At 40.6% G+C, this 18,519-nt stretch overlaps 1 protein-coding gene across 4 annotated transcripts in view; it reads left to right on the top strand.

The window, feature by feature from the left end:
• LOC108432463 (zinc finger protein GLIS1) overlaps positions 1-18,519 on the top strand; it is a 59,624-nt gene that overhangs the window by 10,555 nt on the left and 30,550 nt on the right. For all 4 annotated transcript variants that reach the window (XM_017706291.2, XM_017706289.2, XM_017706290.2 and 1 more), the window contains exons 2-3: positions 2,586-2,742; positions 3,796-4,829. In XM_017706291.2, coding sequence (XP_017561780.1) covers positions 3,924-4,829 — 906 coding nt within the window. In that variant the 5' untranslated portion in view covers positions 2,586-2,742; positions 3,796-3,923. The remainder of the gene's footprint in view (positions 1-2,585; positions 2,743-3,795; positions 4,830-18,519) is intronic.

Raw genomic sequence — 18,519 nt, 5'->3', positions numbered from 1 at the left:
TTTGGGCCATTTCTTTTGGTCCGTTCAGCATGAAATTTACACACGATGTAAAGAACAACAAGCAATTTTAAGTGATGTCAAAAACTGAAAAACAACAAAAATGGAGATATGAGGTTTTCCTCCGACAGCAGGGAATTATTCTTTATTAATTTAAGATGTTAATCAGATACTTAACCACACTGAGGCCTTCTGTGAGGCAGACACAGAGAGTTCGGCTTATAAGGGACATATATTGAATAAAACATTGTACAGAGTTTAACCGATTACCTAATAGACCCGTAACGACTAAACAACTGTATTAGTCACAGAACGTTGGTTCTCATAATGTTCCACTGCTCTCTTTACGATCTCCGCTCATGCGCCGTGTGTGTCTAATGACCAGTTTACAATCGCCGCTAATAAATGAGGCCTGTGCCATGTTAAGGCTATTAAGGTTTCAGCAGTGCACCGTGTTAACTGACCTCATCACAGGTCAGTTTGAGTGAGATAATCAGAGAAAACATTTTGAGCTCAATTTTAAACGTGTCCTGATCAATGAGACACATTATTACGTGATAAGGCCTGCAGGCGTTCGCGCTCTGAGTGCGTTTGCTCCTGCCGGACGGCCTCCTTATTAGCCTTAATGCTGACACGGCTGATGACTGAGAGCGCCGCATTACTGGAAGAGCCGTAAAAGTGGTTTACTGTAACACAGCATGTCAGCAAAAGCCCATCTGGACTAAAAAAGTGGCCCTTCAGAAGTCTTGATAATCAGCCTACTGCACATGCTTCCGCACAGATGGGAGCGGTCAGTGATTCACGTACGGAGCACAGAAAGGCCCCAAAATCTTTAATAAAGAGCTCATTTCAGCAGACAAATCGTCCACCTGGAAAAAGTGATGAGTAGAATGAGTTAAAAAGTTGAGGTTAAAAGTGTAGCTTCCGAAATCCACTTCAGTTAAAATATCAAAGTACTGAGGTTTTGTAAGTATCAACAGTAAAAGTACTGTAATGTCTTAACAAGTGAAAACGTCTTAAATATAGTCAGTAAATCTAATATCTCTCATTCTGAGGCTGCTGTAAGAACATTATAAGATTATTCCATTATTCTTTATTAATTTAAGATGTATTAATTTACTGTAATTTCAGTACAGTAGGAATCTCCCAAAGGATAAACAAGCACATATGGGCCAAAATAGATACAGTTCTGAGCAAAGGCTTTAGACGGCCAGGACATCTGGGCAGTGCGAGTGTCTGTGGCAGTTCAAACACTGCATAACATTCGAATAAATACAGATGAACGTAAACGCAGAGGCCAGTCGTCAGAATGTGTTGTTTTCGGTAAGATTACAGATGCTGGTTAGAAGTCGTGTTGATGTTATTTAAGAGACAAGATACTCTTTTAATTGTCCCACGACGGGGACATTCTCAGTGTTACAGCAGCGAAGGGACAGCAAGGCACTCGAGAAAAAGAGAAGAAGGAACAAGAACAGAATCAACAAGCGAGTAATTAACTTTAAGTACTTAAAGTTTTTACAGCTTGTTACTTGTTACTATATAGACAATGTATATTAGAAATAAACATAAAAGATAAGATAAAAATATAAATATAAACTCAATAACAAAATAATTATAAATAAATAAAAAGCTACAGGAAAAGGTGATGAAAGCACAGTATTACACAAATTACACAACTTTTTTGCATTACCGAATGAATCTTCTCTCAGACTGAAGGGAGCCCATCATCCACTGACAGTCAGAAACTCTTTCAATTGGATTGTGATTGGTTCCTAGGTGCCTCACGGCTGTAAAATTACGGCGCTTTGAAATTCAATTCAAGTTTATTTGTATAGCGCTTTTTACAACGATGTTCTCACAAAGCAGCTTTACAGAAGCTTGAAAACATACAGTTACAACATATATCCCCCAGTGGGCAAGCCAGAGGCGACGGTGGCAAGGAAAAACTCCCTCAGACTGGAGGAAGAAACCTTGGGAGGAACCAAGACTCACAAGGGGAGACCCATCCTCCTCTGGTCAAACAGTATTTATAGTTTAATAAGCTAGATACCAAATAAAAGCTAAGTGGATCTCTATTTGAAGTCTGGATGGTCAAGCTTTAGAAACTGCACTGGTAGAGGCAGTCTCTGACTGAGGCAGTGTCTGACTGAGTCTTTATGAAAAGTGGGAGTGAGCTGAAACAGTCCCGTCCTATCTCAGTGCTGGTACATCTGGATGGCACAGTGATGTAATTGAGGGTGTTGCATAAAAATCAGATGAGTCTTTCTGAATCACCCTCTACTGCCACACATATGGCTTAACTCTATAGTGTATGACTCCTCTCACCCCAGTCTCAGCTGAATATTTCCATAAGAAAGGTGTAAGATCTCATCATCTCTCAGCAGTCTGTCAGTGCAGAACCACCCGTGGTAAAGCGCTGATGTCACTCTCTCTTTTCTCCTAAGGGGGTTCAGGAGAAAGAGTTCAGAACACAGAGATCCTCCGTTAAACAGGCTACCTGGCTGGCATTCTGGACACTCCCACCAATCATGTCCAATACAAACGCAACATAAAGACATTTACTTCTGCTGACTGTTTTGTCTGAACAGGCAGAAAGACTCTGAAGATGTAAAAGGCTGTAAGGACTCCTGCTGTGTTCAGGAATGACTGGAACCTCAGCTGCTACCATGCCTGTGGGAATAAATGCCTCCATCTGTGAGAACAACCTGCACTTAACCACCTTAATCACCAGCACCTCTTCACCAGGTCAGCCTTTTATCTTCTCATTTCCAACAGCGAGCTTTTATATTATTATTATGGTGTACAACAATGCACAAGTATGTCCACCAGCCCTTTAATACAGTTTATAGAGGTTCTGTACATGTAGTACACCAGAGGTCAGGAAGCACCCTTTATTTATTTAATTTCCAGTCAATAAAGCTGTTAAATACAAGTTATTCATTTTTCAGGAAATATTTCTGAGGAAATAGAAGTTAATCCACATGCATAAAGAAGGAAACGGTCAAAAGAAAAATGCCGCTCCTAACAACCACCTGTGTGTTGCGCTGGTATGAGTGGATCAGACACAGCAGTGCTGCTGGAGTTTTTAAACACTGTGTCCACTCACTGTCCACTCTATTAGACACTCCCACCTTGTCGGTCCACCCTGTAGATGTAAAGTCAGAGACGACAGCTCATCTGCTGCTGCACAGCTTGTGTTGGTCATCCTCTAGTCCTTCATCAGTGGTCACAGGACGCTGCCCACAGGACACTGTTGGCTGGATGTTTTTGGTTGGTGGACTATTCTCAGTCCAGCAGCGACACTGAAGTGTTTAAAAACTCCAGCAGCACTGCTGTGACTGATCCAATCAGACCAGCACAACACACACTAACAAGCCACCACCACAGCAGTGTCACTGCAGTGCTGAGAATGATTCACCACCCAAATAGTACTTGCTCTGTGGGGGTCCATAGGGGTCCTGACCACTGAAGAACAGGGTAAAAGGGGGTAACAAAGTATCAGAGAAACAGATGGACTACAGTCTGTAACTGTAGAACTACAAAGTGCAGCTATACAGTAAGTGGAGCTGATAAAATGGACAATGAGTGTAGAAACAAGCAGGTGGTCAGAATGGATTATGGTTCAGTTATGTTCCCTGACTAAAGGTACTGAGATGAATCCTTGAGGGTTCCACCCCAGTGACAAGATGAGCGCTGACCCAGTGACAGTTTAGTACCTTGGTCAATAAAAAAAATCAACTTTAATTTTGATTCTGGAAATAACGAGATGCACTTCTAACACTCTCTGTCATCCTGTAGGTGCTTTGGGACCGAAGATAAATTCACCACTTTGGGAAAACATGGAGTGAATTGTTTGTATCACAAGATTCAAGACGAGATCAAGAGGGCAGCCTTGTTTTCCGTCTCAAAGAGCCTTTAGGGGAATAATGGGGCCAACCAGGTTTGGGCCAGCAGCGTTACAGCTGGACAAGTGTGGCTTTTCAAACAGTATTTATGAAGAAGAGCAAGTTCCCCAGCACACACTGACCTCGTCCAGCCAGTGTTGCTTTTCTCGCTCGTTTCACACTCAGAGCGTCAACCTGTGCAATGTGTCCAAAGCCACGGTGCCCATCATCACTGCAGATGGGTTGGATTTGGCCTCTGTTGTCTACTCGACTCAGAGAGCCATAATGTATCAGTGTGTCAGTGAAGTACAAAGCGACTGCGCTCATTCTCAAGTAGCTAACACTTCCTCTTCTTCGTCAGCATCCCTCACACCTTCCTTCTCCTCCAGCTCCTGCTGTATCGGACCAGAACTGCCGGGTTCTCGATTGGTCTCATGTCCTACTGCAATCCAAGGGGTTCTGGACGATGCAGCACAACAAGAAGTGTGCCTATTTCCCAAGAACCTCAAGCAAGAACCTGGAGGAACGGCTTGCAGTTTACGCTGCGAGAACAAGGATGCGCTTTTTCATCTCAAATATGGTCATAGCTATCTCTGCACCAGCCCAAACACAGCCAATGAGCTAAAAGTAAGTCCAGCGGCACCGTCTGAAGGCCTTCACGCCAAGCTCCACTGCCAGGAGGATCTGGGTGGGGTACCCGGAGGGAAAGAGGAGAATTCCTTTCTGGGGAATGAACAGCCGTGCCATTGGATGGACTGCAGAGCGTCGTACGAGCAGAAAGAGGAGCTGGTGAGACACATCGAGAAGGTTCATGTCGACCAGCGCAAAGGAGAAGATTTCACCTGTTTCTGGGCTGGCTGTGTTCGCCGCTGCAAGCCTTTCAACGCCCGCTACAAACTGCTCATCCACATGAGGGTCCACTCTGGAGAGAAGCCCAACAGGTGCATGGTGAGTCCCTAAAGGAGCATCACAGAGTCCAAACTAGCATTCATTGTGTTCCGGGGCTTCTAGTGGCTCAGTGATCACCTGTGGCAGCAATCGGACTTCCCTGCTGAAAATAATCATAGTTGTTTCCTGGTGGCGTCCAGTAGTCTCTGATGGGCTGATATCACAGTGTAAAGGACTCTAATGGTTTAACAGATGTTCTGATTCCAACAAGCAATACTCTCAGCAAAGAAAATCGTCTTAAATGTAGTGAATAAATCTGATATCTCTCATTATGAGTCTGCTGTAAGAACATTCTAAGATTATTCCACCTGTTTTTGTACATTTTTACTTGTTTTAAGTGATTTTATCTGGTGAAAGTGTCTGATTCCATTGGCAGATTAGTTCACATGTTTGGAGAAATAATGAAGATAATTTTGTTCATTTCAAGAAATAATGATTAAAACAAGGAACATGATCTGCCAATGAAATCAGACACTTTTATAAGATAAAACTGCTTAAAAACAAGTAAAAATGTCTAGAAATAAGTTCAGTAATCTCACAATATTCTTACAGCAACCTCAATAAGAAATAGTAGATATACTGACTACATTTAAGATGTTTACACTCACTAAGACATCATTTTCTGCAGTGTGGTTTCCTAATGGGATCTAAAGATGTCCTACAGGAAACTAGTGGCCCATATGGTAACCATTAAGCCAGTTTTTCTCAGAAAGCAAAACCATCAGGTTTTAATCCTAATGATTCAAATGATCTTTTATTCAGCAAAGCTGTGCAGCGAGTGACCAGAATAACTGAGTAGAGACTGGGGCCTAAGATTAATATCACTATCTAGACTATATTTAATATCTAATACATCAAATATCTCACTAGTTCTTTCAGCCAAGGTGCTTCAGTGCTTCAGTGATTGGACCAAAGTGGAAATAGTCTCTAAGTGTTATTGCACGCCAGGGCTGCACGATAATTAATTCATGAATTTTTTTATCACAGAAATGAGTTTTTCACAGATACTGTAGAATTAAGTGGTTAAGATGTAAACAGAAGCGTTCCAAGTGGTTTGGTGTGGAACGCTCTGTTCTAGATAAACTTACAGAGTCAGAACTGTTCATAGTGGTGGTGATAGGAACTAGACGTCCCCATCTAAAAGCTCCTCAAAGAAAGTTCCTACATGAAATGGTTCTGAATTCACTGCCTGATGACTGAGACACTGTTTTACAGTCGTCTTATTGGCTTAAAATGGATTTGAATCCACTTATTTTAATCCATCCATGGTGGAGAGATACATTCCAGTGTGCTGTGAGGCAAAATAGTCCCCAAAGAAAACATATTTTTTCAGATTTATCACTATAATACCATCGTTAATATTCCATATAAACACAGAAGACTTATGCACTGCAAAAAATGATATATTAGTGAGTGTAAACATCTTAAATGTATTAAATAAATCTACTATTTCTCTTTATGAGACTGGTGGAAGAATATTGTGAGATTATTGAACTTATTTCTAGCCATTTTTACTTGTTTTTAAGCAGTTTTATCCTATAAAAGTGTCTGATTTCATTGGCAGATCATGTTCCTTGTTTTCATCATTATTTCATGAAATGAGCAAAATTATCTTCATTATTTCTCCAAACAAGTGAACTAATCTGCTAATGGAATCAGATACTTTCACCAGATAAAATCACTTAAAACTAGTAAAAATGTAGAGAAACAGGTGGAATAATTTAATAATATTCTTACAGCAGCCTCATAATGAGAGATATTAGATTTATTCACTACATTTAAGACGATTTCATTTGTTAAGATATCATTTTTTGCAGGGTGTAGGTTCTCTGGTGGTTCTGGATGGTAAATAAAATGTCTATATCTGTGTTTTAGTGGTGGTGACCCCTGGTTCCTATCACCACCACTGTAAAGAGTCTGAAGAGAGAAGTTTCTCTTCTATAAACGATTTCCTATCAAACCACTCTAAATGACTGGGAAATGTCTGTACTTTGTCGAGATTGATGGTGATTTGTCACTTCCCGTATCGTCATCACGATATTTGACAGCTTTATTGGACATCGTTTGATGTCAGTATCTTCCAGCTCTGTATCACATCAGTCTCTATAGTATTAGAGAAGATTGTTTGCTGTAAGTACCACCTGTATAATGTAGTGTTTTCTTTCATCCTGTTAATAGAGCAGCACACACTATGACAATATATGTCTTATTTTGATCACATAGGAGGCAAATGGGTCACAATGAGCAGGGCGGTGTATGAAAGACGTTCATGATTTAATACTGTTGTCATGTTTTTGTCCCATAAACATGACATAAATACGTCATGGTACCATTTTGAAATGCCTCTGCTTTTAACCAATACTGACTGCTAGCCTAGTGAAGATTTACAGGCTAATAAATACAAGCAGGCCGTTAGCATCTGTGCTGCAGTCAGAGGCAGATTTAGTGATTCTGGAGCTCTGGAAGAACATTTTAAAGCTAGCTGAGGCTCTGGGCTCCCAGTGCACTGGAAAAAACAATATCTTGGCAGGGGAAATCATCTTAAATCTAACCATTATATCTCATATTTCTCCTTTTGAGATTGTTGTAAGGTCTCTTTGCTGCACTTGGATGACAAGTACTTTGGCCAATACACACTTAAAAAGAGATTTCTTCAAGGATTTTAGTGAAGAAAATGGTTCTGTAACTTCTTCGTCTTCAAATCAGTGTTACAGTGGACGGCGTGGATTATCTGAGACATGACTCGTCACATGAGGAGGAAAGACGAGCCACATGATGAAGCTCTAGCTAGCTTCTCTCATTGTATCATATCATTTTCTAGAGATGATTCACAAGTGAACACATGTTTTTTCATGCAAGCATGTTTTCACAAATGAACACCTTTTCACATGAGCATGCTTTCATATGTGAACACACGCTTCTTCACGTGAGCATGCTTTCACATGTGAACACAAATTTTTTCATGTGAGCATGTTTTCATACATAAACACGTTTTCACATGAGCATATTTTTACACGTGAACACTTTTTTTTTCACGTGAGCATGCTTGCGCATGTGAACACACGTTTTTTCATGTGAGCATGCTTTCAGAATGCCACATGTTTTTTCCATGTGATCGCACTTTCTTTTAAGAAACGTGTTCACATGTGAAAGCGTGCTCATGTGAAAAACGTGTTCACATGTGAAAGCATGCTCACGTGAAAAAAGGTGTTCACATGTGAAAGCATGCTCACGGGAAAAAACGTGATCACATGTGAAAGTGTGCTCACGTGAAAAAAGGTATTCACATGTGAAAGCATGCTCACGTGAAAAAACGTGTTCACATGTGAAAGCGTGCTCACGTGAATCACCACATCCATCACAGTGTGGGGCAGCTCAGCTACCAAGCATGACCTCCACAGACTGCAGCGCATCATCAGGTCTGCAGAGAGGACAATTGGGGTTAAGTTGCCTACACTGCTGGAACTGCATGCCACCAGAACCAGGAAGCGTGCAGAGAAGATCTCCACAGACCCCTCTCACCCCGGACTGTTTCAGCTCCTTCCCTCAGGCTGCGCTTTAGTGAGATGAGGATCAGGACATTCAGGCTACAAAGGAGCTTCTTCCCACAAGCCATCTCTCTCTAAACAGTTAAAATATCACACATAAATGATATTCCAGCTCCAAACTGCACTTCTACCTAAAAACGTATAAAGTATCAAGTTCAACTCCATCCTCTGGAACTGCCGCTCAAACCAGTGTTTGTTCTAGCATGTTACTCACCTGCCATATTACCCCACCTATCTGACTGTCACCTCATTGATCCCTTTGCCACTATACACCATTTAACTGCTGCTGCACTCAGCACTTTAACTTTAGACTCATACTTTGCACAATGTAAGGTTTACAGGTATGACTGTGTGTGTGTGTGTGTGTGTGTGTGTGTGAGCGTGCATGCATGCGTGTGTGTGTGTGTCTGAGTGAGTGAGGAAGGAATGCAGGTTTTATTTTATTTTATTTTGTTATATTTTGTATTTATTTTATCTTATTCCCTATATGTGAATGTCTGTCTGATACTGTGCACTGTGAGCTCCTGTAACCAAAAACCTTGTATGCGTAGTATACCTGGCTAGTAAAGCTTGATTCTGATTCTGAAAACGTGTGTTCACATGGGAAAGCATGCTCACGTGAAAAAACGTGTGTTCACATGTGAAAGCATGCTCACGTGAAAAAACGTGTGTTCACATGGGAAAGCATGCTCACATGAAAAAACGTGTGTTCACATGTGAAAGCATGCTCACGTGAAAAAAACGTGTGGTCACATGGGAAAGCATGCTCACGTGAAAAAACGTATGTTCACATGTGAAAGCATGCTCACGTGAAAACGTGTTCATTTGAGAAAACATGCTTGCATGAAAAAACGTGTGTTCACTTGTGAATCATCTCTAGAAAATGATATAATACAATGAGAGAAGCTAGCTAGAGCTTCATCATGTGGCTCGTCTTTCCTCCTCATGTGATGAGCCATTTCTCAGATAATCCACGCCGTCCACTGTAACGATGAATTGAAGACGAAGAAGTTATAGAACCATTTTCTTCACTAAAATCCTTGAAGAAACATCTTTTTAAGTGTGCATTGACTGAAGTACTTTCTTTAAAAAAATCTGCTTTGTACGAGCTATAAGGGACATGTATATTTAAGGGACATGTAGTTTTCATAGGAAGCCCAGTAAGTAGATCATTACAGTGATCAGCTCTGCTGTAAAATATGCATGAACAAGTTTCTCTGCGTCGCTCTGAGAGAGAAAAGGCCGAACTTTAGTGATATTTCTCAAATGATAAAACGCTGCTTTAGTGACTTGAGTTTACATGCGGGGTAAACTAGGATTTGTTTGACTCGTTGTTCAGTCGTCTTTTCTTGCAGGCAAGTTCAGGTGAAGGAATGAATGTTTTGGATGAGGATCTGGAATGGGAAAGCGTTTAGGGCCGACACTGAGCCCGACGCTGTGCTGTAGGAAAGAGTCTGTAGGAGTGGAATTCCCCTCTGGAGCTGATGCAGACAGCAGAAACCCCTCAGAGAGAACAGCAAGCCGCAGTTAACAGAGAGGCCTTCTGGAGGGCGAGATCAGAGAGACCCTTGGATGGTTGTGCTGAAGGCTAATTGGCTGTAATTGATGGGCGAGTGGGTGAAATTAGTGTTGCACCAATACTGATACCGTATCACTGCTGATACAGACACTTAAAAACGGTATCGATATCAGTGATGCAGATATTGATACCTATGATCCATAACATGCAGCAAAAGCTGACTCGTTGTCATGTGCATGTGGACCAGTAGAGGGGACAGTGATGTGGATTAACAAGCAGCAGTAATCGTAACGGCAGTATTTGGCAATGTCAACGGGTGAAAGATCAGTTAGAATGAATTGAAGGAATGAATGAATTTACAACCATTTGTCTCTGTGTTTGCACACTGTGAAATTAGACCTCTGCATTTAACCCATCTGTGCAGTGGAACACCCACATATATGCACACTAGTGAACACACACACTAGGGGGCAGTGAGCACAGTTGCCCGGAGCAGTGGGCAGCCCTATCCACGGCGCCCGGAGAGCAACTGGGGGTTAGGTGCCTTGCTCAAGGGCACTTCAGTCATGGACATTTGGGTGGTGGGTCATTCTCAGCACTGCAGTAACACTGACATGGTGGTGGCTTGTTAGTGTGTTGTGCTGGTACAAGTGGATCAGACACAGCAGTGCTGCTGGAGTTTTTAAACACTGTGCCCACTCACTGTGCACTCTATTAGACACTCCTACCTTGTTGGTCCACCTTGTAGCTGTAAAGTCAGAGACGACAGCTCATCTGCTGCTGCACAGTTTGTGTTGGTCATCCTCTAATCCTTCATCAGCGGTCACAGGATGCTGCCCACAGGACGCTGTTGGCTGGATATTTTTGGTTGGTGGACTGTTCTCAGTCCAGCAGAGATACTGAGGTGTTTTAAAACTCCAGCAGCACTGTTGATATCCATGTCTTAAAAAAAACAGCATATGGTCTATTTCATGCTTGTGGTTGATGGCAAAAGTTGGGAAAACTGATCTCTTGATGGGATGTTCTGCTGACCGCTGCACTATGCAGGTGGTGTCAGAATCTGCGTCCACAGAAAACAATGGAATATCTGGTTTGCAGTCAAACTCCTACCAACAGCTGCAGAGTAAGTCTGGAGTTGTCATTTTACTGTATTATATAGATGTGACTATATAGAAACATACTTGCACACATTGTTCAATAATGAATTAAATTAGTATTCAATTTACCTTCTAAACTGACAGATTTATCTATTTGTTTCAATAACAGAAACAGGATGCTGTTTTCTTTCTGCAAAACAAAACCACACACAACAATGACTTTACATCAAATTCAGATCATCAGAAAACATCTCTTCTACCCACAAACACTAATGTGGTATGAATTGGAAGTTTAGAATCTACACCGTTTCTTTACTGGTTTCATGTGAGTTTTGAGTCATAAAAGAATGATATCATTTTACAGCGTCTACATGCTTTTGCTATCACTATAACTGGGATTCTAACTGTGAAAGGTGGGCGTAGAGTCGTGAGGAGTGGTCTTGGCATAGCTGGTGTTTTTCTCCTGGCAGTGTTTTAAAGCCACAGTCAGGAACAGCTGAAACAGCATTCAATCCGAATTGACCAGCAACTTCAGGCCAACGTACATACTGGACGCTGTAGAGTCTCATTGCTGTTATTTGAAGGGGTAAAAACTGATCCACCAGGTGCAGTGAAAGCTTTAAGTGCTGTGTTTGTTTATGTGAGGATAAACTTTACCTGTAGAGCAGTTTGGTCCTGAAGAATGCTTTAGTAGTGTTGTAGTGTTCTCTAATCCTGGCCCATATCTTTTATCTAATTTTCTTGTATTAATTGTCTTTCCTGAACTACATTTATGGCATTCATGTGGTTTTATATACAACCCCAATTCCAAAACAGTTGGGACACTCTGCAAAATATAAATGAATAAATAAAAACAAAATGTAATGGTGTGCAAATCGTTTAAACCATATACTTCATTGAAAATTCTACAAAGACAACAAATCAGAAGTTGAAACTGAGAAATTTGATTGTTTTTTGAAAAATATTTGCCCATTTTGAATTTGATGCCAGCAACACATTCTAATAAAGTTGGGACGGGGGCCTGTTCACCGCTGTGTTTCATCACCTCTTCTTTTAACAGCACTCTGTATGAGTTTGGGAACTGAGGAGACACTGCTGTGGTTCTGAAAGTGAAATGTTTTCTGTTCTTGTTTGATACAGGATTTCAGCTGATCATCAGTTCAGGGGCTCTGTTGTCATATTTTTGATTTAATAACCCTCCAAATGTTATCAGTGGTGACAGGTCAGTTTAGCACCTGGACTCTATTAATGCTGCTGCAATACATGCAGAATATGGTTTGACATCGTCTTGCTGAAATCACCCATGCCATGTGCACTAATGCCCCCCTAAACCATCATGAATACTGGCTTTGAACTGTGCACTGATAACAAGCTGAGTGGTCTTTAGCCCAGAGGACAATGTGTCCATGATTTCCAAAAAGAATTTCAAATGTTGATTCGTCGGACCACAGGACACTTTTCCAGTTCCCCTCAGTCCATTTTAAATGAGCTCAGGCCCAGAGAAGGTGGCAGCGTTTCTGGATCCTGTTTATATTTGGTTTCTTCTTTGTGTTTTAGAATTTTAACTTGTGTTTGTGGATGCAGTGATGAACTGTTTTCACAGACAGTGGTTTTCAAGTTTCTGAGCCCATGCAGTGATTTTCACTACAGAATCATGTCTGTTTTTAATGCAGTGCCGTCTGAGGGCCCGAAAGATCACAGCCAGCAAATACTGGTTTTTAGCCTCGTTCCTTACACACAGAGATTTCTCCAGTTTCTCTGAGTCTTTTAATGATATTCTGTACCGTAGACGATGAAAAGCAGAACTTTGCTGTTTTATGTTGAGAAACGTTCTTCTTGAATTGTTGCTCTGTTTGATGGTGCAGTCTTTCACAGAGTGGTGACCCCCTCCTCATCTCTGCTTCTGAAAGACTCCACCTCTGTGAGATGCTCTTTATACCCAATCGTATTACTGACCTGTTGCCAGTCAACCACCAGGTGTTTTTTTTTTAACATTACACAACTTCACCAGCCTTTTGTTGCCCTTGTCTGTGTCTGATCTCCTGTCTGTAAAGCATTGATATAAAAGAAACATTATTATTATTATTATTATTATTATTATTATTATTGTTTATACTAAGGTTATAAGAAGTGTTTCATCCTTGAAGGCTTTTTGAAAGACACACAATACAGAGCAGCCAATCAGAACAGAGCTCATTTTCATATATTGGTTTTAAAGGCACACTAACAAAAACAGCCGGTCTAATGATCAGGTCTGAAGAGCGGCTGGAAAATGGTCATGTAAAAATACTTTATGACCATTTTTAGTGCATAAAACCACTCAAACATTATGATTGGTCTACAGGAAGCAAAAAAATCCAAGAAAACTGTAGAAGAAGCCTTTTAAACTGAGTAATAACACTGAAACCTGGACCTGTCAGATTCGGATCAGATTTTGGCACCTTCAGGTCCCATAAACACTGTAAAACTGAACGAGACCAAATCCGTAAGATACTGATAAGTGGATGTAGCAGCAGCTGCAGTGCGCCTGTATGATGTTTACATTATATATTATGGTTTGAAGTAAATAACAGTGCAGTGAAGAGTCGCCTGGGCTGTTTTATTCTCAGAGCGCAGATGCCTCAGTGATATGGATGGATATGTAATGTATACAAATAAAGCGTGTTTGTGAGAGCTGATCCCTTTGGAACGTGTCACAGCTCTGTGTAAATCTGTCGCCGCTCTTTCCAGAAAAATGCAGGCTACTCGGCTGTGAGGCTGTGAACCTCAGAGCGACAGTGTGCTGCAGGTGGAGAAGCATATAGGTGGTCATTAACTGGACGTGTGTTCTCTGAGTGGACGTACCTCCTTGACTTAATGCTGTGTGGCCACATTTGAAGTCAGAATGTTCTCAAATGGTATTTTTCAATTTACTCAACCTGACAAGTGATGCAACTGTGCAGTTATGACCCCTTCAGCCCAGCTGGGACTGTTTCTATAAGCATGTTAATATTCCTTTTTTCCTGTCAGTTATTATAATTCACTAAAATTTGCCATACTGGGAATGTTTTCTACTCTGACTTTGCTGTGTCTGATCCACTCACACCAGTGCAACACACTCTAACACACCACCACCACGTCAGTGTTACTGCAGTGCTGAGAATGATCCACCACCGAAATAGTACCTCCTCTGTGAGGGTCCATGGGGGTCCTGACCTCTGAAGAACAGGGTAAAAGGGGGTGAATCAGAGAAACAGATGGACTACAGTCTGAGGCTATATGGTCAGTGGAGTTGATAAAATGGACAATGAGTGTAGAAACAAAGAGGTGGACTTAATGAAGTGGCCAATTGGTGTATGTACTGGTAAAAAAGATGGTTCTTCAAGGGTTCTTTAGTAAAGACAGTGGTTCTATATCAAACCATGAACAGTAAAAGAACCATTTGCATACGTAAATGGTTCTTTGCATGGTGAAGTGGTTCTTCAGATTGATAGAGAATGTGTTGTATGTATGTGGTTCTATATAGAACCTTTTTGAAAATGGGTCTATTTACTGACCAGAGTTCATAATGCTTCTGTGAGAGTTGCTAATGCTTCTGTAAGAGTTCCTAATGCTTCTGTGAGAGTTCATAATGCTCTGTGAGAGTTCCTAATGCTTCTGTGAGAGTTTGTAACGCTTCTGTGTGAGTTCGTAATGCTTCTGTGACAGTTCATAATGCTCTGTGAGAGTTCATAATGCTCTGTGAGAGTTCATAATGCTCTGTGAGAGTTCGTAATGATTCTGTGACAGTTCGTAATGCTTCTGTGAGAGTTGCTAATGCTTCTGTAAGAGTTCCTAATGCTTCTGTGAGAGTTCATAATGCTCTGTGAGAGTTCATAATGCTTCTGTGAGAGTTGCTAATGCTTCTGTAAGAGTTCCTAATGCTTCTGTGAGAGTTCATAATGCTCTGCGAGAGTTCGTAATGCTTTTGTGAGAGTTCTTAATGCTTCTGTGAGAGTTCATAATGATCTGTGAGAGTTCATAACGCTTCTGTGAGAGTTCGTAATGCTTCTGTGAGAGTTGCTAATGCTTCTGTAAGAGTTCCTAATGCTTCTGTGAGAGTTCTTAATGCTTCTGTGTGAGTTTGTAATGCTTCTGTGACAGTTCATAATGCTCTGTGAGAGTTCATAATGCTCTGTGAGAGTTCGTAATGATTCTGTGACAGTTTGTAATGCTTCTGTGAGAGTTGCTAATGCTTCTGTAAGAGTTCCTAATGCTTCTGTGAGAGTTCATAATGCTCTGTGAGAGTTCATAATGCTTCTGTGAGAGTTGCTAATGCTTCTGTAAGAGTTCCTAATGCTTCTGTGAGAGTTCATAATGCTCTGCGAGAGTTCGTAACGCTTCTGTGAGAGTTTGTAATGCTTCTGTGACAGTTCATAATGCTTCTTTGAGAGTTCATAACGCTTCTGTGAGAGTTCGTAATGCTTCTGTGAGAGTTGCTAATGCTTCTGTGAGAGTTCGTAACACTTCTGTGTGAGTTCATAATGCTTCTGTGACAGTTCATAATGCTTCTGTAAGAGTTCCTAATGCTTCTGTGAGAGTTCGTAACGCTTCTGTGAGAGTTCGTAATGCTTCTGTGAGCGTTCATAATGCTCTGTGAGAGTTCATAATGCTTCTGTGAGACTTCGTAACGTTTCTGTGAGAGTTCATAATGAACTGTGAGAGTTCATAATGCTTTGGCATATATATGGAGTGAATCATTGCTGTCAGAACAAAACTACTATCTCCAAAATGGTAACTTTACAAGAAGAAACAAAATACATTATAATTTTTAATGCACGTTAATGTAAAAAGATTGTATTCCTGGCAATTTTGGATTATTTCTGTTGGTCCATTCATCGTAAAATGTTTACACATTGCAGAGGTGTGGACTTGAGTCTGACTCGAGTTACAAATTTGATGACTTTATGCTCGACTCGAGAAAATTGAGAAGGACTTGGGACTCGACTTTGACTTCAACATCAGTGACTGACTCTGAGGAAGCTGAAGTTAGCTAGTTTTAGTGCTGAGCTGGTTTTTATTTTAATCATGTGTGCCCAATATTCCCAAAAAATGATCTTCAAATATGAAGTTTTTTTATTTTATTTAAGTTCAGTAGTACTTTTTCAAATTATTTCCATGTGTGGCTACACTACTATTTGTGTACACAGTAAGTCTGTCATGGTTATCTGTGTACCATGGCTTTTGTATTTTAGTTGGGAAAAAAAGAAATAATATACGACCACACCGCTGACGTGCTGTCATTAAAAGGCTACAGTACTGTTACCTTTATTCAGTGTTTAGGCCTTAAATTAGCTGAAAGATGCAGACTGACTTGTTTAGGACTTGAAGATTAAGATGACTGACTTGGCACTCGACTATCTCGACACAAGACTTGAGTGTGAAGACTTGAGACTTGCAACTTAGTGACTGGTTCAGATCTCTGACGCAACGTAAAGGGCAGCTGGTTCTTCCAAATTGAAAAATGAAAAATTGATGAAAATTTGGAGGAAATGTGAAGCTAATAAAGTTGTTGCTATTCACTCTGCACCAAAGTACAAACCAGAAATTCTGCAAATGCGGCTTTATCCTATACCATATTAGGCTTTGCCACCCCTTGGTGTGCTCTTGCCCCCTTTGTTTAATTACTCTTGTCTGTAACTGGTCAGTTTGGAACATGTTTGTGAAAGTTATGAACTAAACACCTTAGATATACTCTCAGAAATAAAGGCACTAAACTGTCTCTGGGGCGGTTCCCCTCTAGTCACTGGAGTGGGATCCTTAAGGCTCCATCTCAGTACCTTTAGTCAGGGAACATAACTGAAACATAATCTAAGCTGTGCACTGCAAAAGTGGTATCTTGTCAAGTACAATTATCTCAAAAATAGTCAATAAATCTAATATTTCTCCCGTTGAGACTGTTGTAAGCTTAATTTGGGATTATGTACTGCATTTCTAGACATTTTTTACTTATTTCCAGTGATTTATTAAATAAAATTATCTCATTATAGTGGCAGATAACATTGCTTATTTTAAGAAATGTGCTTGAAGCCAGCAAAACTATCTGCCAGTACAGTGACTAAATAATATTAAGAAATATACAAGATAATCTTATAATACAAGCACAGCCATCTAAAAATGGGAAATATTAGAAATATTGAATACAATAAGATCATTTCACTTGACAAGACACACCCCCATCTCGACTTCAGGCTTTTTATTTTATTGTCCTGTTTTAAAACATTCGATTATGAAAAGGTACAAATACCAACTTTTCACCTGGAAAAACTGATTTAAGCTTCACAATCAGACCTTAAAACCACTGTAGAACCTTTAAGGGAATGTTACATTGTTTGTACCTTGATGAAGGAAAAATGTACCTGAATAGAACCTTTATTTTTAACAGTATATTTTGATATTTTGAAAAAAAAAAAGGAGGGGGCCTAAAATGGAGCCTTGTGGAACCCCAGATATTATATTCACAGAGGAGTATTTCCCAGCATTACCTGAAAAGATCCTGTGTTTAATATTAGAAAAAAAAAATTTGAGTCAAACTCATGAATCCAGCACAGTGTTCCAAACACTGCGGCCTCATTCTTCAGTATCTTTTCAAGTGTGTTCTTGAGAAAGGTTCTAAGAAAAAGTCTATGTCAGATTTATGATGCATTCTTAAAGCGCAGAACGGTTCACAGCTTCGTGCTCTTGAGTGTTTTTAGATTCTGTTCTTAACTGCACTCTCAGAAAGGAAGGTACTAAACAGTCACTGGGTCAGTACCCCCCTGTCACTGGGGCGGTTCCGTCAAGGCTCCATCTCAGTCCCTTTAGTCAGGGAACATAACTGAACCATAATCCACTGAAATGATGTGTTCTAAGCTGTACTGACTCCACACACCCCGCCTCGCCTCCAGGCTTTTATTCTACTGTTCTGTTTTAAAACATTCGGTTATGAAAAGGTACAAATACCAACTTTTCACCTGGAGAAACTGATTTAAGCTTCACAATCAGACCTTAAACCCACTGCAGAACCTTTGAGTGAATATCTACACTGTTTGGACCTTGATGAACGAGAAATGTACCTGCACAGGGCCTTCGCTGCTAACAGTGCACTTGAAAATAACTTTCAGAAAAACAGAGAAGCAGCCCCTGGAGACCATTTCATACTTACGATAATAGCACACCACTTAAGCCAAGAATGAACAATCACGAATCCTCAAAGGACGATCAGTGAGAGACCTTTTCAGGGCAGCGCTCTCTGTCGTAAATCGTTCTTTAATTAAGACCTTGGACATGTGAAAGCAGTTGTTGTGAGAAGGAGCTGGAGTGGACGCCAGACGCAGATAATGATAAAGAAGGGCATCTACGTGCTTTGATGAAGCTGTGTTTGATTTACTCCTCCAGTGAGGAACTTGGGAAGTGTGTTTTGTTTTTGGTGATGGTGAATGATCGTCTATTAAGGATTTAATTTCACAAATCTACATGTGTTGAAATGTTCTCACAGCCGCAGGGCAGGAGATTTTATCAAATGCACA

Source organism: Pygocentrus nattereri, chromosome 17 (assembly GCF_015220715.1).
Source record: "Pygocentrus nattereri isolate fPygNat1 chromosome 17, fPygNat1.pri, whole genome shotgun sequence".
Lineage (NCBI taxonomy): Eukaryota > Metazoa > Chordata > Actinopteri > Characiformes > Serrasalmidae > Pygocentrus > Pygocentrus nattereri.
Note: the sequence above shows the minus strand (reverse complement) of the source record. Positions and strands in the feature narration are given on the sequence as shown.